The sequence below is a fragment of the Juglans microcarpa x Juglans regia genome, chromosome 3S, assembly GCF_004785595.1.
Source record: "Juglans microcarpa x Juglans regia isolate MS1-56 chromosome 3S, Jm3101_v1.0, whole genome shotgun sequence".
Classification (NCBI taxonomy): Eukaryota; Viridiplantae; Streptophyta; class Magnoliopsida; order Fagales; family Juglandaceae; genus Juglans; species Juglans microcarpa x Juglans regia.
In genome coordinates this window covers 21,113,077-21,135,952 of record NC_054599.1, presented here as the reverse complement: position 1 = coordinate 21,135,952, position 22,876 = coordinate 21,113,077, and the positions used below count along the sequence as shown (strand labels likewise).

Genomic DNA, 22,876 nt, shown 5'->3' with positions numbered 1-22,876 from the left:
GTACATAAACCTTATTTGGACCGCAAGGGACAGCCGTTCACGAGATCATGTACAAACGCATCTGTCTCACTTTTGGTTTTTACCTTCAAAAATTTAATGTGCAGTCACTTTTGACTCTATTAATGTAATTGACTGTATTTTTTTAATATAATATAATTATTTTGATCAATCATATCAATAGAATGTATAAAGAATACACATAAGCTTATGACCTCTGAGAAGTAAACCTGCTGGGATCTCCGCTACTCCAACAGTGGCATGGATTTCTAGCATCATATCATGACCAACTGGACTAAAGTTCTTTTTGTTATAGGCTATAGCCCCCTCTCTTCAAGAAATGAAGAAAGATCCAAATATCATTCTTAAAATATATTTCTTTTTTATTTTTTATTTTATTTTCTGACGTAGAAAATTTTAGTTTTTGTATTAAATATAATTAATAACGAGTCAATAGGCAACCATTTTAAAAGTTTTTGTTATTAATTTCCCATGTAACCAAAGGTAATACCACCTTCCTGCACAATCATAACGATTAAGATTAAGGGAAATAGAACAAGAATATGTGGCTACTGGAGCAAACACAAACTCCAGTGCCCTCTCACTAATGCCAGCCTAAGAAGAAAAAGAAAAAATAATAATTACTTTACAATTATCAGAACCCAATCGGCAATAAGTCAGACAGCCCATCAAGCACTAAACATTAAGTTAGGGAATAGCATGGGTTATAAGGGCAGCATGAGCACGACCTGAGTACAAATGGGGAGACTTCACATTACTGTGCAGTTGCACTTGGATTCCAGCTTTGGAGGCTCCATGCTGTCCACCTTGTTGGGAACCCCAACATTGCAGTTCAAAGAGTCGTCGGCGTTCTCATCATTCTCGGTCTTATTGGATGCATACTTCACATCTGTTTCCACCTGCCTTTGCCTGGCCTTGTGGGCTTTCCAAGCACGTGGTTTGCCAGTGGTTCTGCGTGCAATTTTTCTATCAGAATTCGATTTCCCCAATATTGTAACTGTTGGCCATGAACCTTCCAATGAGATTGAGTTTTCCTTCTCAATTGCCAGGTTTGCAGCTTCGTAGGCCAGATTGTGGACAATGGAGCTGCAGAAAAGTATTGCATCCGTGGCTTCCTCCAGTGTTACACTCCTTGACTTACTTCCACCCTGACAGTCTACCATTACTGCTGATTCCTCTGTCAAAAACATTAAGAATTCATCAGAGAATTAGCTAAGGCATGCTAATATTATCTCAAAACATGGGTTAGAACATCATACATATGATGTAATCAGAAGTGAAGTCAATAATGGAGTAAGAGCTCATAACAGAGGTGAAAAAATTGGTTTTGATTATATTCTCTCAATCAGCAGATGGTTAACAAAAATGAGATGCGCAATGACAGTGGAAACCTCAAATGGAAGAACACAAAAACAAGGCTGACAAGCATACCAAGGATGCCATATGCATGATCAGAGGTGTTGGGGTCTGAAACTGAAGACTCCTGCAATTCAACCTTGGTGCTCATCGATATGAGACAGACCTCATCAATCTGTGAACCAGGGTTACCCAGACAGCACTTTTCAGTTTCCACTTGTGACAAAGTAACCACAGAGCTCTGTGAAGGAACCTGTGCATCATCCACTTCATCAGTGCTACTGTTCATCATGACAAGTTCCTCTCCAGAAGAGGACTCTGGAGTTCTAATAGTTGCTTCCACATCCATGACACTCCTTGTGTTTTCTGGGATATACTCACCATTTGCATAAGCAGTGTAATTCCTCTCATAATTTGGAAATGATGCTACCGAATTGTTCTCTAGCAGAACACTATCAATACGATGGGACAATCCCAAGTTGGAAACATCAACCGTTCTACAATCATTACATTCAGAATTATCAGTCTCAACAACACCTGTCCTGGTAAAATATGTACCGGTAGCATCTGCTAGTGCATACTCCGACACAAGTGCTTGCTCTTCGAAAGCTCTTGGTTTTTCCACTACAGCATGTTCCACATTGCCATCGGAAACCACAAGGTTTTCTAACCCTCGGTGACCATGGTTTGAAATTCCAGATAAAGGCGACCCAGTGCTTTGAGACTTCATGTTTACGTCAGATCTACCATTCTCCATGTCTGCTTTCCTGCCACTTGACTGCCGTTGTATATGAGTTTCCAATTGTCTAGCTAAGCTGAAATCAGTAGAGGATGATGCCGAGAAACTGCCTTGCCCAATGGAGCTTCTCATACTGCTTGCACTGTCTCTTGCATGAGACCGATCATCATAAAGTATTGTAGTAGCGGCAAATGTCCTGCCTTGGAAAACAGGCCCCTTGCTACTACTTGGCCTCTTCAGCAATATGGATATGCCTGTGCCTTCCGAAAAATCAACCTTCAAATTTGGATAGTCATTATAGCGATGCAGTTGCTGACCCACAGTGTCATCACCAGTTATGCTGTAACCAACAGTTGGTTGGCCCACCTCTTGCCGATTGACATCCATAAGCTCAGCTTCCTCCACCAACAACCTTGCATATTCTGGAGAGCAGTTTTGTTGTTGCGCACTCTGGGGAATTTGGCCTTGCTCAGCGGTCTCTTCACCCACAGAAACCCTTCGTTCATCCACACAAGTAATGGGTACAAATTCTGGTACAACAATTACAGGCTCCATCTCATCAGAAGGTTTTTCTTCTTCAGAAATCATAGACGTCACTGGGGAGTTTACAGCAACTACACTTCTTGGGTCCGAAATTATAACACTCAAAATGTCATCTTTCCGACGGCATTCCGGACAAAGTTTAATGCCCCGTTCCACTTCATCAACAACACTGTACACTGAACCACACCTTGAACAACTTGCCATATTTTCAAGAATATCAACTCCTGGAGAATCAGCCTTGACTTGAGAAGCTTCAGAAGTTGCACTGATTTCCAAGGCAATACCATGGTGACCAAAGTTTTCAGAGACGATATAGCCACAATCAGCTGCAGGACTTTTAACAAATTCACCATGCTGAATGCGAAGTGATACATCATGCATTTCATGGCCACTGTCTTCATTCACTTCATCCATCTTATCAAAGGCAAAGACTTCTTGAACATCAGGATATGCAACTTTCCCACATTCACTTGCCATGTCATCCTGGTTCTGGTCACCACCTTCATTATCAACTGCAGCACGATCAGAACTTGCTTTGCTGCTTGTTGTGACTGAGTTCCTAGATATCAGAGAACGATGTGCAGAACTTGCTTTTCCAACATAAAAGGTGGTGCTGGGGACACTAGATAAAAGTGGTCTGAACATATTCTGAGGACTCTTCCGGTTATCCTGCACAAACATTGAATAACACGTCATTACAATTACTGTGAACCACAAATTCACAAATCTTCATAAGTTAGATTACCGCAAAAACTAAGGGGAGGCGCAAGTCCTCAGAAAAGCTATCATACTCGCAATCAATGGTGAAATTTATTACTTAAAAAAAAACAAATACTGAAATCTTTAGAAGTTAAAGGTAGACTATGAGAATATATGCATACAGACCAACTATTCCGAGGTGTTGTTAAAACTCTATTTTTGTCACTCAATTCCAACAAGAGATATGAAAAGTATTGTTATTCGCAACTCAATTGATTTCACTTGCAAAAGTCTGAGGATGGACAAAATTTCAGATGAAAGGATAAAATACCATCTGTTGAAGGGCAGGGTCAAATGATCTTTTTGGAGCAGATGTTGAGGATGCTATTCTAGTAGATTTCTTCGAAAAGGGCAGAGCTCGATTATTTGATAATGGCCCAACTCTCCTTGAAGTTGCTCGGTCTAAACTACCCACAGGAATGGACTGTAGAGAATCTATATCATCGTCACCAGATGATGCTACAGAGCCTTTGCTGTGATAGCTGAATCTGTCACGATCATGACTATGAGATGAACTGATGCTTCTAGAAGCTGTTGGGGACATTGACTGCCTGCTGACTTTGGTGGTAGAATCCCTACCATTTCTAGATGCTGGTGAGGAACCCCTCACATATGATGCTGGCCGATCAGCCAAAGAAGTACGGAGATTGGGAGGTGCGTCAGAGGAGAACCCCGGAATATTAGTTTGCCATGCCCTTATTTTTGGCGATACAGAGTTTCCTCGATTTGTCTTTATAGGTGAAGTTCCCCTTGTCCCTGGTGAGGCTATGGTACCACTGGACCCAGTGCTCATCCTCCAAGGAGTCGGGGTAGACGACCTTGGAGTAGGTGTCGAGGGTTTACTAGGAGGAGTAGATGGTCTCCGTGATGGAGAAGCATGCCGTAGACCTAGAGGTGGACTGGAATGAGTTGCTGATGAAGGCCTTCCCCTCGACTGGAACGTGCTACTCCCAGACCGAGGAGATGGGCTTAAGCGATTTGGACTGGAACTACCCCTACTGCTTCTGTAGCTCTTCTCCATCTGCAAAAGTATGTACATATTATCAAAACAGAGAGAGCATAAATATTTGAGTACATTTCCAAGGAAACTTTTAGAGAACATAAACAATCTGATTATGATCATTAAAATGAGAACAGTTACCGTGGAAGATCTTGAGATAGAAATAGGTTGACTCCGAGGTCTGCCCCTGGGAGCAGCATTAGCTGGTAGCAGCTCATCATCCAATGAAGGAAACAGAGGAGTGTCTGGAGGAGTTAATAACCTGTGAAATCAGTAATACCGGGCATCCCATTAAAACCAAGAAAAGTAAAATGCATTTATACCAACTAGAAACTATCATGTAGGAAAAAAATGCAAGAATAAGCTTATCACCAAGGGAGCACACTAGGGAAATAAATTGACAAAATTTTACAGTAGAATTTTCAGCTTCGTGATGAAAGACGAGATCATCAAGGAGATAAATTTCAATATGAATATGTACTAGGAATGAAGACACTTGTTGTAATTTAAATTTATTTCTGCTTACTTGTAAGCCATAAGTTAATCTTTTTTTTTTTTTTCTTGACAATTATATTTCCGTCTTTGTGGCAAGAGACATAAATTATGACCCTGTTAAGTTGCATCATTTGGATATATGTGAAACCATAGAATTTAAATTGTGAATCAAAGATGGAAAGCTGAAAGCATCAGAAAGGGAAAAAAGATAACCAACCAGTCATAGTCATTCTTCTCCTCGTCAGCATTAAGCAGGTCACTATTCTCTCCACGAACAGGAATGGAGATTCCAAGCTTATAATCTGAAAAGTGCCTCAATTTTGTCGCTGCAAACAACAATTCAACATGCAAAGCGAAAAAAATGCAGCACTATTAGCAAGAGGGAACAGACAAAAAAATTCACATGACATATATCCAAATTCCAAATTACAGAACCGAGATTGGTATAGAAGATTACAAAACGTGTCTTCAATGTCATCAGTCAACAGAAGCAAGGAATTCTCTCTTTCCCTGGTCTGCATTTCGTTGAACAAAGCAAGATTGTCATCTTTCTCACTGAACAACAATCCACTCTCGAAACTCTGTCCTCGCTTGTGATTGGCTCCTCCGGGCTCTCTCCCTGGAGAGTATCTCAACACCGGAGAAGGAGGCATCTCGGCACCTAAAACTAAACCTTTTGGAAGTGTCACCCCAACCTCTCCGTACCCCCCGAAATCATACAATGGTTGAACCAAAACAAAAGCCCCACAATATCCATTCAGCTAACTACAAGGCTCACTAAGAAACTAGATGTCCTTCCCCACGTTCTGCCCACAATCAAATCATAAAAAACCATGTGCGGCTTTCATTAGCCAACTTCGCGTAATTCACCAAGTTAAAATAATTCCGATTCCGACAACATATTACCAGCCGAAAACCATACATTGTGAGACCACATCGACTCAACGTAGAATCTTATCGCTTGAACACATAATTGCATATAATAACATTGAGACTGCAACAACAGTACCAATAAGAGAGTAGAGGCTCAACGTCCATAAGAAAATTCAGAAAACAACCAATTTGAGAGTCTGAAACCCTAGATTTCCGTCCAGCTAAAAAACCCAACATTGCCAGTGATAACTCCACCAAAACCTAATTCAACTTCCACAAACCACTGAACTCCCCATTGGAGTTCAAAGTTCAAACTGCAGAGAAAAATTCACTACTGAAAACTACTAACCGTAACTAGACTAACCAATCTTCCCCGAGTCAAATTTCTTCAAAGAAAGAGCAAGAAATCGTTGAGTGATACTACGATCTCAAAATAAAAAAAGGAAAGCGGGGCTGAAATGCTAGTTACAAATGCGACGAATGTCGCATCGGACACTCCGATCTAGAAGCATTTATTGCTTTTGTCTGTAAGTATGGATCAGAAAACTTGGGAGAGAGGGACCGATCTGTGCCAACGAATGCAGAGTAAATTTTCCAGCAACTTCACTCTCCTCCGAGTAAATGAGGATTCAGAATAAAACCCTTTTGGTGGTTGTTTAGGTTTGCTTCTTTCCTCCGCAGCAAGCTTTCATTTCTTTTTCTTTTTCCTTTTTTTTTTTTTTTTTTTTTTAATTTTCCCTTCGTTTCCTTTCTCACTTTCTCTCTGCTCTCAGATATTTATTTCATTTTCTTTTTCTTTTCTCTGTGCTTCTTCCCTCTTTCTTGATTCTTGATTTTTACAGTGATGCCACTCGCAGCTGTCGGATTGGAAAATATTTTGTTAAGGCAAATGTTCAAGGTTAGGTGTGATGAATTGAGTTATTTATAAATAGTAATAAATTGAAATGATTGAGTGAGTTTTGTAAGATTTATTTAAGATGATTTTAAATATGTTTGAATGTTAAGATAAGTTTAGATATATTTACAAGAAAGTGAAAAAGGTTGTGAGTTTCAAATATAAAGAGATGTTGAATTAAAAAAAATTATGGATCTTACGTGTAAAAATGTTTTACGTTGAGATAAATTTAGTGATTTGAGAGTTAAATATTTAGATATTAGATTCAGTTTAAAATTAGACTGAATTAAATTAATTTCAATTTAATTAAACTTTCAAATGTGGCCTAAAACTTTGATAATTTTTTTTAATATTAAATAATTTTCTTAATTTTTAAAAATACTTTCACTAACTATTTATTTGAATATTTGTGAAAGATATTTAAAAACCGAAGAAAAACATTTATCAAAATAATCAATCGTTAATTTCAATACAAAATGCATCTAAAAAAAATTTCTAAACAAATTTTCTTTTGCGCCCACCCTTTTCATAAAAATTTAAACAAAACATATCTTAAATAACTTTTTTTTGGGGAGCATATCTCAATAACTTTTAAAAAAAAAATGTTAAAAAATTACAAAATTCTCAATGGGGCAATCAAGGAGGAGATTTGGCTATTCAAAGATAGCAATTGAAGAAGCTACTCACAGATATCAATTTTTTATTGGAGTCCTTTCAAGAATGGTCCACTCAAAATATTCATCGATATCAAAATTGATAGGCACACAACTTGGTGCAATGGGCCACTACAAATAAGATGTTTGGATGCATATCTTTTATTAAGTTATCTGAATGTGTTCTTGAAATTTCAGAGAGATAAAGGCTTCATTCGGAACATGAATTACTCTCAATTCATCTCAACTCATCATTATAAATTTTTTAAATTTTAACACAAAATATAATAAACAATTCAACTTTTTCAAATTCTAAAATAATAATAATATTAAAAAATAATATTCTAAGAATATTTTATCATCTTAACTCAACTCACTTTAACATTCAAACTCACCCAAAGATCTCCCGTTTGTAATATTTTTTAAAACTATATCAGCACTTTATATCTTATTCTATATTATGCCTTGATTAAAAAAGAAATAAAAAATAAAAATAAAAAAAGATTTGGCCTAGCGCCCAGCTATGCCACAAGGGATTAAAATGAGTACAGTGTCGTTTGCAGTCAGAACTGGGTCCAATAATTTTATTCATTATCTAATTTATCTAAGAATAATGTTACCTAGAGTCACAAAATATATAAGTATTGTGAAAAAAAAAAGATTTATTATTAAAAAATAATTTTTTTATATAAATTTCATAATTAGTCATTTTTTTCAAAATAATTAGACAACACTTGCACACTTTACGACTGTAAATATCATTTCTATTTATTTAATTGTTTTCATATTTCTTATTGATAACAAAAATAAAAGATAAAATACTTAGTAATGTGATCCATCATTCATAAAATCTTTTTTATTTTAAAATAAATATAACTTATTTCATTCAATCACGTAACTAATTTTTTATATAAACTTTACGTGCAGACCAAATATTTAAAAAAAAAACTATATAGTTTGAAATTCAATTATCATTTGGGATTCGTTTATTACTCTAGAAGCCATTAGGGAATTTGTTACATTGTTAATTATTGACAAAAGAGGCGGAGATCGGAAGATACGATATTCATTATTTATATGGCATAAATCGTTTACTTTCGCAGGTGAAATGAGTTGAAATGAAAATTAAAAATTAAATAAAATATTATTAGAATATATTTTTTTAATATTATTTTTTTATTTTGAGATTTAAAAAATTTGAATTTTTTATTTTATTTTGTGTGAAATTTTGAAAAAATTATAATGATTAGATGAAATAAAATGAGATAAATTGAAAAATGTTATAAAAATAAGTGAGTAAAACGTTCATTTTTATTTTTTTATTTTTTAGTTTTAATATAAGTGTATTTATCTATATAAGTTTTGATATGATCTCTCGAAGATCATATAAGACCTTGAAACCATAGTTTATATATAAGAGGAAAGTGGGTTGAGAAGCCCTAACCGTCTCCCATTCTCCCTCTTTCTCTCTCTTAAAAAATCAAAGGCTCTAGATCTGATTTTCGATGGACGGGGAGGCCTTAGCTTCCCCCTCCTTCCTCTTTTTCCTTTCTTTGGTCCATCCATGCACATTGTCTATCAATGTAGTTTTTTTTTATTTAGTTTTATTTTGCTTCATTCAAAGTTGAAAAAGACATATCTATAGCTTTCTAGCAACTCTCGAGAAACACGCGTGGCACAAAAAGACTCCCAAGCTGCAAATAGTTCGGAAGAAAGTGACGATTTTGTAAAAATCACCATAAGTGGTTTTCAAGCACCACCCCTTCCGGCAACTCTTATCACCATATGCACCAGATCACCCCTTCAGATCTGACATTTGTTGTTGAAAAGAGACAAGCATATTGCCTTTAAGGGCCGTCACAAATTTCGAAATCTACCAGAGTTAGTCTAAACTGTAATATGTCATTTTTTGCATCTATCTTACTGTTTTTATTTTTTATTTTCTTATTGTTAATTAAAAAAAAAATGTTTGTCTCTCGGACTTTTGTTTGTAAAGGTTGAGTCATCTCCTTCTATGAAGGGTGATGTTGGGCTATCTCTTGGATATTTGTCTTTAGAAAGTATCAGTAGTAGTGAAGACTAGACTAGACACAAAAAGAAATAGTGTACTAGTGGAGCTCCAAATGTATTATTTTGGTTTATGATGTCATGTTTGACATGGGGACATCCCAGAATGTATCCATTCATAAATATAAGTTATTTGATGAATGAATGATGAAAATTTCCCTTAAAAAAAAAAAATATATATATATATATATATACACGGGAAAAGTGATTGATGTTTTTTGGCTTGATTTATGAAACCATCTTATGTACGAGAGGAAATGGAGGGAACTTTTGAATGTTATATGCACATTGTAAGAGCACTGGTATTGGTGTGGCCAAATGTTAGTGCCTAGTCAAATTTTGGCTAACTTTTACTAAAATAGTCAGTATTTGAGCAGTCAAAACTCCAATGCTCCACTTTTGAGCTACAGTAAAGTCAAACAATTCTCCAAGTTTGGCCAGCTACTGTTTATTTCCAAAATAATATTTTATTCTAAAAATATTCCCATCTACTGTTGGGTGTGAAAAGGATTGTCAAAATGTGTTTGTTGAATAATTAGGTTGAATAAAAAAATAGTTGGGAAACAATTATTTTAAGTAAAAATTAAATTATTAATTAATATATGGAGTGTATTTGTAAAATATAAAAAAAATTCAAAAAAATATTATTAAAATATCTAATATTATATTATTATTTTGATTTTGGGATGAATAGTCCAATGTGGATGAATATCTCCAATGATTTAGCCAAAATCTCAACTTTTAGTCAAATTTTAAACTTGACAAAATGACTAAACCATTTGTGAGGGGAAAAAAAATACACAAGCCCATAAATTGGATCCAGCCCATCAAGATCTCATTAGGGACAAAAGAGGGGATTAAAAGAGATATAAGGGCTGGAAATGTTAGGAGAGATCAAGGAGAGCAAGTTAGACACGCCAAGGGAGAAGTCATATCATGGTAGAGAGTTTCAGAGCATGCCAGAAAGAAAGCAGACCAAGGAATGAAATTGACATACGCAACAAATGGGTACATATATAAAGAATACAGCCAGATGAAAAGATATAGACTAATGAACGACTTCTACTTCTCAGAGGGATCGAGCTCTCCCTTAATAAGATATTCTTCTTCAAGCAACCCCAAAAGGAAGACATCGCCCTCAACAAGAAGAGTTTCGACCTTCTCTATACAGTGAGATATAAGGATTCATGAGTGATTGTAACTTGATATATTATATTGGAGACTTCCCTCCCCAAACCCCATGGATGTAGACATATTGTCGAACCACGTAAATCTTGTGTCATCTCTTCTTACTTTCACAACATTTATTTTCTATTCACTGTTATCGACGTACGAAACGCCACCATACAGCCGCATCGAAAAACTGTCGGGAGCTCTAAATAATTCATATCGCGGCACCAGGGGTGTGGATTATCCCAAGCCCGCGAAACACGACATCAACACCATTGCCCATGCTCTAACCCATCAATAAGCATCTAATAAGTTCATGTGACTTCTTCAATACCAAATACCTTTCATTAATTTACACATTTCTAGTTGTCTTTTTTGTGCTGAGGAATATATATAATCTTCCTAGATTTACGACAATATGGAAGGGCCAACATCATTCATTAATGGTAAGTATTTTAATATTTTCTAAATTTATGCTAATTATCTAAATCGTTATAAATAATATATATAGAGAATAATTTTATATATAACTGTGAAGTGCATAAACGTTACGTAATCACTTTAAAAAAGAGTAGGGTCCATTATTAAAAAATTAATTTTTTTCATATAAGTTCTATATTTTATTTACTTCTTTCAAAACGATTATATAGTAACTACGCAATTCACAATTATAAATATATTTTCTTATTAAGAAAGTCAAGACTATATATATATTTTTCATTAATTAACTACGACCTACTAGTTAAAGAGCCTGTTTGGATATATCATCTCTTATCTCATTTTTTTTAATTTCAATTAATAACTTCACTATTATCTGTAAATTATCTCAACTCATCTCATCTCACTATTCAAATGGATCATTACCCTCATTTTAATACAAAAATATTTTCAACTTATCTCATTCCATCTTATTATTATATTTTTTCTAAATTTTCATACAAAATATAATAAATAATTCAATTTTTTAAAAATTTTAAAATAATATTAATATTAAAAAATAATATTTTAATAATATTTTATTCAACTCAATTTCCCACTCCGCGATTGTTCTGCAGTAGCTGGTTAGGGGCGCGAGTCGACAAAAATTCACCTTGCAAAAGAGAACGTCGTTGCATTGCAGTTAGGCACAAAGATTTGCCAACCAAAGCTTATGTAATCATTAATGCATGATAAAATATTCTATCCAATTCCCTAGACTCTCTCTCTCTCTTCCCTGGCTATCATTAATTTTGTTTATAGCCATCATTTAATTAATTAATAATTACATATATAAAACATGAAATTAACCATGCATGCATGCATGCACGAACGATCAATCTTGACTCATAATGACCAATTCTCTTTATGATGCCCAATCCTGCTGATTCTCAGAGAAAATTAAATGATTAATATATATTATAAATAGTAATTTTATATACAATTTTAAAATACATAAACGCTATATAATCACTTTAAAAAAAATAAGATCTATTATTAAAAAATTAATTTTTTTACATGAATCTTATATTTTATTCATTTTTTTCAAAATGATTATATGGCAGTTGTACAATTTACAGTTACAAATATATTTTTTCTATTATAAAATTTGGTCTAGTTTGATTACATCCGTGAGATGTGATGAGATAAAAATTGAAAGTTGAATAAAATATTATTAAAATATAATTTTTTAATATAATTTTTATTTTGAGATTTGAAAATTTTGAATTATTTATTATATTTTATGTAAAAGTTTATAAAAATTATAATGATTATATTAGATAAAATGAAATAATTTGATCTGTGCAACCAAACTATGTCATATTGTATATGCCAATCTTTTTCTCTTAATTATAAGACCTGAAATAAAATAAAAATAAAAATAAATACATGGAGGATCCTGCTCCCATCCTAATTTTAAAGAGTGCCATTTTTTAATGAACAAAGTTGTAGCCAAACCGTACGTACTCGATCGGAATATTCTTGCTGGGATCAATGGGACCTACCCGGTCTTGGACTCTTGGGACATTTGCCAATCCGGTTACAACGATATGCTCTTCGAAAAATAATAAACACATAACATTTATATAATATTTTACACAATAATATTTTAAATAAGGGGTACTTTTATAAAATAACTTATAAAATTAACATCATTTTATAAAAATATTCTTATTTTATAACATATGTTGTGAAATATATTATAAAATATATTGTGTGAATATCACTACTCATTATCTTTCAATGATTACCGATACAGTTAGTGGCCGAACCAATAATTTTTTTGAGGGAGCCAAATTTTCTAGTACTGTGTGACATATTGAAATTTAAAAATAATAAAAATATAACTATATATAAAATTAGATCTCGATAATTTGAAATATACACGTAGAAAAAAAAATTCTAAAAATACAACATCTATATGTTTCAAATTTTTTATGTTAAAGTTTCATGAAAAAATATTCATCCATTATTATTTTTGTAATGAAATATTTAGAATTTATTTGATTCATAGAAACTATCAAGTGATCTTTTAGAATGTCATCTTTCATTCTAGTATCTAAACTAGTTTATTAAGTTTCATGTAAACTCTAGATATTTTCGTATCACATTATGCATACAATAGTCTATAATAGAAACCTTAAATAAGTTTTTTCTTACTCAATGAAGTCTAGAGGATAAAACCTATCAACTATTTTTCATATAGATCACCAACTTTAAATAATTTTTCTTATATTTTTATTTTGGACTCCATATTAAGAAACCTAATATTATATAACAAAAAATTTTGAGATCTATATTAATAAATTTAGAATTTTATAAAATTTTAGAGAGCATATGGGAAGTATATTTTTTTTTTGGGGGGGGGGGGGGGGAATTTTCTATATTTATAAAATTATGAACTAGGGTATATTTTGATTTTCAAAAAATCTGAGGGGGCCTATGGCCCTAGATACACGTAGATCCGCCATTGGATACAATCGAACTCGAACAATTCAATTTGTTCAGACACTCCGAATTTTCCTTTTTGAGCAATGATATAGGCTCCGCTTGAATTTATAAATGAGATGATATAAATTGAGATAATTTATAAATAATAGTAATATTTGTGAATTGAAATTTATGAATAGTATTAATGAGATGATCTCAACTCATCTCTCAATTCAAACCGACTCATAAACACGTTTCTTTAGCATTGTCGTTCCTTCTTTTCCCAACTTTTACTTTTTAGATAACACGTTCGGCTACGATGCGATGAATTGGGGGTCTTGGCTCTTGAGGATTTTTTTTTTGAAAAAAAAAAAAAAACAAAATACTAGGTTATTTATATGCTCAATATATTATAAGCTTTTCAATTCTCAATAATCTTATAAAATGGTCTTGGCCAACTCTTTTAATTAATCAATTCTTCTACGTATAGTCGCTGAGTGCAAATGGGGGAAAGTTGTTGATGCCACATCAGCTTAAAAAAAAAAGAGGCTAAATTTTATCTGCACGTTGTTTGTTGTCCTTTCATCGAAAAATAAGAAAGAAACTTTTACACTAAAACAGAGCTTGTTAGCTTTCAGAGAGGTTTTAGCTAGATTTCATGTGGGTTTTCGTTTGATCGTGTTCGTGCTCGTGTGGATCTTTTGTATTCGTGTTAGTTCTTCATCTTCCTACTCGTCTGATCTAGTTCATTGATACCCACATTGATTTGATTTGCCATGTTTGTCTGGGATTGTGAGTCGTTTGTGGGTATTTTTCTACTCGTCTAAATACCCTTTACTTTCTCTCTGAAAGCAGAAACTAAATTGGAAAGTAACATAGAAGCACACGAGCCGAAGAAGAATACGCCATTAAAAATGTCCGCTAAAACTCCCACCTTTCCTCTTTTTACTCCTTACAAATTGGGAAAGTGTGATCTGTCCCATAAGTACACACCTTGCAAAGTCCTCTTATTTATTTATTTTTTCTTTTATTTTTTCCTTTATTATGATGCGAATTATCTATATATGTTTTGGGTTTTGAGTTTTCTTCGTTGAAATCATGTTGGTAGAGTAGTTTTGTTCACACCGAGTTTGCAGGACACATTGGTTCACTTATACTCTTGTTCATTTATGCAAATATTGATTATGTACTTGTCGAGTGCATTTATGGTTTTGTTATAACATGCAAATCAATAAAATCTGGTGTAATTCCAATATTCCTATATTCAATTTGGTTTGTCTGTACATGGGTTGGAGCGTGGAATAGAAATGAAGACGAATGGAGGTTGACAAAGGGAGGAAGGCTTCGAGGGAGAGAGGCTTCGAGGGAGGGAGACGCTGCTTTGAGTGGTTTTCAACTTCAAGGGAAGGAGGAATGGAAAGTAGAAATGCGGGAGATAGAAACTGAGAGAGGGAGGGAGAGAGGGATAAAATGGTGCGTTTGAGTTTTTTTTTTCACGTCAACCCATGCTTACCCGACACTTGCATGAGGCGACTAAATGTAAAGTTTTTCTTAATTAAAAGGTTAAATAAATTAATTAACTCCAAATCCCTTTACACTTTTCTTTTCTTTTTTCTTTTGGCCTTTGTTTCCTTTTCTCTCATTTCTAAAGGCAAAGCCATGAAAGAGAAATCCAGAAGAACCAATTCCATCACAGTCTGCCACGTAGTCCACCTGTCCATCCCCCGATAAAGCATAGAGAAATGGGTTTCAAAAAAGTGTCCTAATGAGTTTTTTTTTTTAATAATTAAAGAATTATTTTTTAAAATATTTGTGATGATTAAAAAAAAATAAAATGTACTTTTAAGGACATCTATTCGGAACATCTATTCCGGAAGTGTAGTGCTGCTCTGAAGCATATCATCTTTTTCTTTTTTCCTCTTTTCCGTTTTCTTTTTAACTTTTCTCCTGCACCAAAATCTGTGTACGGTTTTTGGCGAGCAGCGGAAAACCCGGTTCTCGCTGAGATTAGGTGCACTGGAAGATACTCAATTGAAATTAAAGGATTTCAAAACAATGAGCCATCATATTATCTAATTGGAAAATGCTACTGGGCTGATTTAGATACTAAGAAGAGTTAGAAATTAAAAATTTAAAAAATTATTATTAAAATATTATTTTTAATAATATTATTATTATTTAAAATTTTAAAAAAATTAAATTGTTTATTTTTTTTTATTGAGTTTCTAATGTATTATATTTATGTACATTATTTTAGTATTAGTTTATCTAAACATAATAAGTAGACTTCATACAACATTAAATAACGTAAGGTTCATATATTATTTTTATTCATCTCATTATGAAAGAAAAATTTCTAAAACACAAATTAATTAGTCTCGTACGTGCAATCCAACATCCAATGAATGATGAATCTCTTCATCCTATACATGCATGATCGTTTGGAACCTAAATATATCTTAACTCATCATTATAATTTTTTTAAATTTTAATATAAAATATAATAAATAATTTAATTTTTTCAAATTTTAAAATATTAATAATATTAAAGAATAATATTTTAACAATATTTTATCATCTCAATTCAATTCAACTTAATTCATTTCAACATCCAAATCCAACCTAACAGTTATTCTAAAATATTCAACCACTGGTCAATTTCTGTTTTCTATTTCTTTTTTCCTCTGTTTTTTTTGGAGGCAGATTGATATTCTTTTATAAATTTCTACCAATAATCTCTTATACCGATTTATTATTTTTATCGTTCTATTTAAATATACATATTGATATGTAAATATATATTTAAATAAAATGATAAAAATAACAAATCATATACATATTATACATAGTATAGTGTGAGAATGCATGTTATATAGTGTAATGTGAGAATGCATGATCGCCATACAGATCGCACTCATGAGGAGGAGAAAAGAGAATGCGTAATCGATCAACATGGATTTCATCAGTATTACCGGAAATTAATGACCTTTTTTCTTGATTTTCCGAATCCTTGCATGACTTGGCTTTTGGTTTCTTGTTTCGGGTACAAGTCCGTATTCGACTCGGACTTAATTATCTACACTGAGCAAAGCTAGCTATCGTACATATATATATATATATATATATAGATATATGGGGCCCAATTAAATTCCTCCACATGATCAGTAGTCGTCCGATCCAAACTTTTCTTTCTGTTTCCCTCATGATCGAGTTCTCATAAATCTCTCTCTCTCTCTCTCTGGGATCGGCAGAAAAAAGCCATCAGCGGCAGCAATAATGGCTACTTTGAAGGCGAAGAAGACAATGAAATACAAGAGATCATCACGACGACTTGATCATGAAGATCAATGTTATTGCCCGAAACTTGTATCTCTTCCCCGAGACATGCTGATCATGGAAATCCTAGTACGGGTCGCCTCTGCTTCTTTCACCGATCTGTTCAATGCCAAAATAAGCTGTAAAGAGTTTCTAGAGTTGGCAGAGGAGGAGGATTCTATATTCCAACACGTATCGCTAGAGAAATTCTCAGTCATTCGATGGAATATAAGCGGCGAAGCATCGTCATTCTTGAAACGCTGCAAAGACTGCGGCAATCCCGAGTCCCTATACAGACAAGGAATGATTTCTTACTTCAGTTACAGAATGACAGAGGTAGGGTTCGAGCACTTGAAAAAAGCTGCAGAGAAAGAACACGTCGAAGCAACTTATGTCTATGGGATTATCCTACTGTGCTCGGGAGATCATGATCAATCAAAACAGCAGCAAGCAGGCATAAAGATTTTATCTTCTCTGAAAGCTAAATCGGGACGTTCGAGAATGAAAGAGTGTCGTGACAAAGTGAGGACGATGTTGTGGCGATCTATGCGGTGGTTTACGAACAACAGTTTTGGGAAACAGCAAGTGTCATCATGTTCACGTAAAGAACCATGCAAACTGCAGATCAAGAGGAACGGATGGTTATCCATTGACGTGTTAGTGGATGAATACGACGATATTCCGTGTGAAACTTGCAGATCCAATCGAGAAGTGACTTGGTTCTATTATAGGCAGCATGGAATTGGAGATTGTTCTGATAATTCTTTCTAGTATATAATTGATAAAGAGAAGTTGGTATTAGACTAAAAACAATTCTAGAATGCGGAATTACACTTTAGAAACAAGAATTGATAGGTTTTAATGCCAAGAAATATAAACCTCCGGCCATTGATACTATTCACTGTTTTGCTGTGTTTCTCTCTGTGTTTGGCACTTCCAAACTCTTCTCCACTCTATTTAGATGGTGTAATATCGAAGAGAATTGAGTGAGTGAGTTTGGGGACCAAACACTGTATTTATAGCCGAAGCCTCCATCAAACTTCGGTGTTTATGTGTCCCACGTGATCCTATTTTCATGGGATCAATTATCAACGTGATGGAAGAGTGTTGGACCACTTCAAAGACTCTAAAGTGATAGACTCGTTCTCACAGACGTCTCCGTGATTACACTTTAGAAACAAGAATTGATAGGTTTTAATGCAAAGAAATAAATACCTCCGGCCATTGATACTATTCACTGTTTTGCTGTGTTTCTCTCTGTGTTTGACACTTTCAAACTCATCTCTACTCTATTTAGATGGTGTAATACCGAAGGGAATTGAGTGAGTGAGTCTGGGGACCAAACACTATATTTATAGCCGAAGCCTCCATCAAACTTCGGTGTTTACGTGTCCCACGTGATCCTATTTTCATGGGATCAATTATCAACGTGATGGAAGAGTGTTGGACCACTTCAAGGACTCTTAAGTGATAGACTCGTTCTCACGGACGTCTCCGTGATTACACTTTAGAAACAAGAATTGATAGGTTTTAATGCCAAGAAATAAATACCTCCGGCCATTGATACTATTCACTGTTTTGGTGTGTTTCTCTCTGTGTTTGGCACTTCCAAACTCTTCTCTACTCTATTTAGATGGTGTAATACCGAAGGGAATTGAGTGAGTGAGTCTGGGGACCAAATACTGTATTTATAGCCGAAGCCTCCATCAAACTTCGGTGTTTACGTGTCCCACGTGATCCTATTTTCATGGGATCAATTATCAACGTGATGGAAGAGTGTTGGACCACTTCAAGGACTCTTAAGTGATAGACTCGTTATCACGGAAGTCTCCGTGAGAAACGGTCAACATTCTCCCACTTGGTCCACACTCCTAATCAAAGATTTCATCTTAAGCCCATCGATAATCTCTATTTAAGTAATAAATACATGAATCATGGCGATAGGTCCTCTAATGACGAGTATTACCTTCCATGTATTACTATGTATTTATTTTTTAAACATTATAATTTATGTGGGAACAATTTCTTAATGAATAAACCCTATGTTTATTCTTGGTCCAACATAGATGAATTTTTCTTAAAATTTAAATTAAGATGCACATCAATATGAGAAAAAATATTAAAATATTTATGAATTTCATTAAAATAACATTGTTCATACAATGAAAAATTACATAATGGAACCAAGTCCCATGTTCACTACATGATCCTTGAATTTCAACGGTGGCATGCCCTTAGTCAAAGGATCAGCGATCATTAGTTCAGTGCTTACGTGCTCAATGACCACTTTATTTTCTTTAACACGTTCCCTTATGGCTAAATATTTAATGTCGATGTGTTTGCTCCGACTCTCACTTTTGTTGTTTTTAGCCATAAAAACAGCAGCTGAATTGTCGCAATACATTCTCAATGGCCTAGAGATCGAATCCATAATTCTAAGCCCAGAAATGAAATTCTTAAGCCATACACCATGTGAAGTAGCCTCAAAACAAGAGACGAACTCGGCTTCCATAGTGGAAGTGGCAGTCAAAGTTTGTTTGGCACTCCTCCATGATATAGCTCCACTGGCCATCAAAAATATGTATCCTGATGTTGATTTGCGTGAATCAATACAGCCAGCAAAGTCAGAATCTGAGTAGCCAATTACTTCCAGATTATCCGTTCATCTATACATAAGCATGTATTCTTTGGTTCCTTGAAGGTACCTCATTACTTTCTTTGCAGCTCTCCAGTGGTCTAAACCTGGATCACTCTGATATCGTCCCAACATTCCTACAGCAAATGCAATGTCAGGTCTTGTATAGACCTGAGCATACATTTGGCTTCCGACAGCAGAAGCATATGGAATGTTCTTCATTTGTTCCCTCTCAAGGTCGTTCTTTAGGCATTGGTTCAAATTGAACCTATCACCTTTCACAATGGGAGCTATACTTGGTGAACAATCATTCATCCGGTATCTCTCTAAAACTTTATTAATGTAGGTTTCCTGAGACAAACCCAAGATACCTTGAAATCTGTCTCTATGGATCTTAATGCCAATGACATAAGATGCCTCACCCATATCCTTCATATCAAAATTTTTAGAGAAGAATTGTTTCACCTCATGCAGCAAACCTTTATAATTGGTTGCTAGCAAAATGTCATCCACATATAAAACAAGAAAACATATTTTACTCCCACTAACCTTCTGGTATATACATTGATCTATAACGTTTTCTACAAAACCGAATGAAGAAATTACATTATAAAATTTCAAATACCATTATCGAGATGCTTGTTTTAAACCGTATATGGATTTCTTGAGCTTGCAAACCAATTGATCACCATCACTAGAGTGAAATCCTTCAAGCTGTTTCATGTAAACCTCCTCCTCTAGATCTCCATTGAGAAATGCTGTTTTCACATCCATTTGTTGCAACTCTAAGTCAAAATGGGCTACTAATGCCAAAATAACACGCAAGGAATCTTTCTTAGAGATACATGAGAGAAAATCTCCGTGTAATCGATTCATTTTTTCTGAGTGAATCCTTTAGCAAAGAGTCTTGCCTTGTATCTCTCAATGTTGCCCAATGAGTTTTTTTTAGTTTTAAAGACCCATTTACATCCAATGGCCTTTTACACCATCAGGCAACTCAACAAGATCCCAGACTTCATTACTCTTCATAGAATTCATCTCTTTCTTCATGGCATTGTACCATAATTCTGATTTTTTACAACTCATGGCTTGTGAAAAGAACTCGGGATCATTTTCGGCTCCAATGTTATAATCAGATTCTTGCAGATACACAACATAATCACTAGGAATTGCTGATCTCCTTGCTCTAATAGATCTTCTTAATGTTGCACCATCATCTTCCTGAGAAGTATGTGGTTCAACTTGTTGTTCAAAAGTTATTGGCAACTCTTGAACTACTTGATCTACTAGAACGTCATCAACAGCTTGTGGAATGTCAATGATTGGTTGTTCAACACCAGTTTGCACTTGAGGGGTATTGTAAACAATAACCATTCTATCACTTGAGGTGGAAGGTTGAGATTCTGAATGATCATTCTCATAAACTATGTTCCTGGTTTGATCACTTCCACTGATCAAGTCATTTTCAAGAAACTTTACATTTCTTGATTCCACAATCCTAGTGCTGTGAGATGGACAATAAAATCTATAACCCTTAGACCTTTCAGCATATCTAATGAAATACCCACTAATGGTCCTTGGGTCTAGTTTCTTCTCTTGTTGATTATAAATTCTCACCTCAGACGGGCATCCCCAAACGCGTATATGTCGCAAACTCGGTTTCCAACCTTTCCATAATTCAAATGGCGTTTTAGGAACAGCCTTGGTTGGAACTCGGTTTAATATATACACTACCGTCTTAGGTGTTTCAGCCCACAATGATTTAGGAAGATTGGAGCTGCTAAGCATACTCCGCACCATGTCTAATAATGTTCGGTTTCTTCTTTCTGCTATACCGTTCTGGTCCGGTGAACCAGGCATGGTGTACTGGGCAACAATCTCATGCTCTTGAAGAAACTTTGCAAATGGCCCAGGTGCTTGTCCATTCTCTGTGTATCTACCATAATATTCTCCACCTCTATCTGATCTCACGATCTTAATTTGCTTATCGCATTGTTTCTCTACTTCAACCTTAAAGATTTTAAAGGCATCTAATGCTTCGTTCTTGTTATGAAGCATGTAGAGATACATATATCGTGAGTAATCATCTATAAAAGAGATGAAGTATTTCTGACCATGTGAGTCCATGTCTGGACTACATATATCAGTATGTATGATCTCTAATATTTCTGAACTCCTATTGGTACCTTTCTTTGACTTGTTGGTCTGCTTTCCTTTTATGCAATCCACACAAGTCTCAAAATCAGTAAAATTCAGAGTATTAAGTACCCCTTCATTTACTAATATTTTAATTCTATCTATGGAGACACGACCTAATCTCCGGTACCATAATTTAGAGGAATCCTCATTAATAACACATCTTTTAGTGCCAGTGTGAACATGCATTGAATCATAAGTGGTATTGTTTTGTAAATTAATGCAGTAAAGACCATCAGACAAAATACCATTCCCAACACAATCAGATTTATAAAATAAACTGAATGTTGAATTTGAAAAATTAAAGGAATATTCAAAATGTAATAGTCTTGAAACTGAAATCAAGTTTCTAGAGAAACTTAGAACATAAAAGGCCTTTTCCAACTTTAAAATAAAACCACTAGATAAAATTAAATAGCAAGTTCCTACAGCTTCCACATGCGAGCCCATCTTGTTTCCTGATAAGATGCTTCGCTCACTTCCCACTGGCTTCCTTAGGTTTTGCAAACTCTGCAAGGAATTTGAAATGTGGATTGTTGATCCAGAATCAATCCACCATGTGTTAATATTGACATTAACCATATTAGATTCATAACAAACAAGTGAGGTTGGATTACCTTTGTCTGCAAGCTATTTTTAGAATTTGAAGCATTCCTTCTTCATGTGTCCTTTCTTTTTACAGAAAAAACACTTGGAATCTTTCTTAATACCACCTTGGGGAGGTATTTTGCATTTTCCTTTCAGTTTGGCTTGAGATTTGCCTCTTCCATGCGTTGCCAGCATTGCACTTTCACCTTGTTCCATCATCAGTCTCCCTTCCTCTTGAACACACATGATCATGAGTTCATTAATTGACCATTTATCCTTATGTGTGTTGTATGAAATTTTGAAGGGTCCATATTGATGGGGAGGGTGTTCAAGATGTAGTGCACCAGGAAAGACTCTGACATTTCAACCTCGAGTTTCTTCAATTGAGCCACATTGTCCCTCATTTGCATGATGTGCTCACGCACACCTTTCACACTGGTGAGCCTTAGAGATGAGAACTTCATGATTAGGGTGCTTGCTAGTGCCTTGTCTGAAGTGACAAATTGTTCATCAATGGCCTTTAGCAAGTCTCGGACCTTTTCATGCTGATCGACAGAACCACGAATATCAGCAAAAATTCTAGTCTTAATGAACATCATGCTGAGGCGATTAGATCGCTCCCATCGCTCATAAAGTGCGATGACTGCTGCATTGCTGGTATCAGTGA

General features: G+C 34.7%; 2 protein-coding genes across 2 annotated transcripts; one reads left to right on the top strand and one right to left on the bottom strand.

The window, feature by feature from the left end:
- Positions 1–623: 623 nt before the first annotated feature.
- LOC121257323 lies at positions 624–6,546 on the bottom strand. Its single transcript, XM_041158284.1, has 6 exons — positions 5,368–6,546; positions 5,128–5,236; positions 4,557–4,677; positions 3,687–4,436; positions 1,450–3,325; positions 624–1,195 (listed from the first exon to the last, which is right to left on the bottom strand). The coding sequence occupies exons 1-6, from the start codon at positions 5,561–5,563 to the stop codon at positions 768–770; spliced, it is 3,480 nt and encodes a 1,159-aa protein (XP_041014218.1). The 5' UTR covers positions 5,564–6,546; the 3' UTR covers positions 624–767.
- A 10,205-nt stretch (positions 6,547–16,751) lies between these two features.
- LOC121258786 (putative F-box protein At1g67623) lies at positions 16,752–17,561 on the top strand. Its single transcript, XM_041160325.1, has one exon. It carries the CDS (start codon positions 16,752–16,754, stop codon positions 17,559–17,561), a length of 810 nt encoding a protein of 269 aa, XP_041016259.1.
- The last annotated feature ends 5,315 nt before the right edge of the window (positions 17,562–22,876 follow it).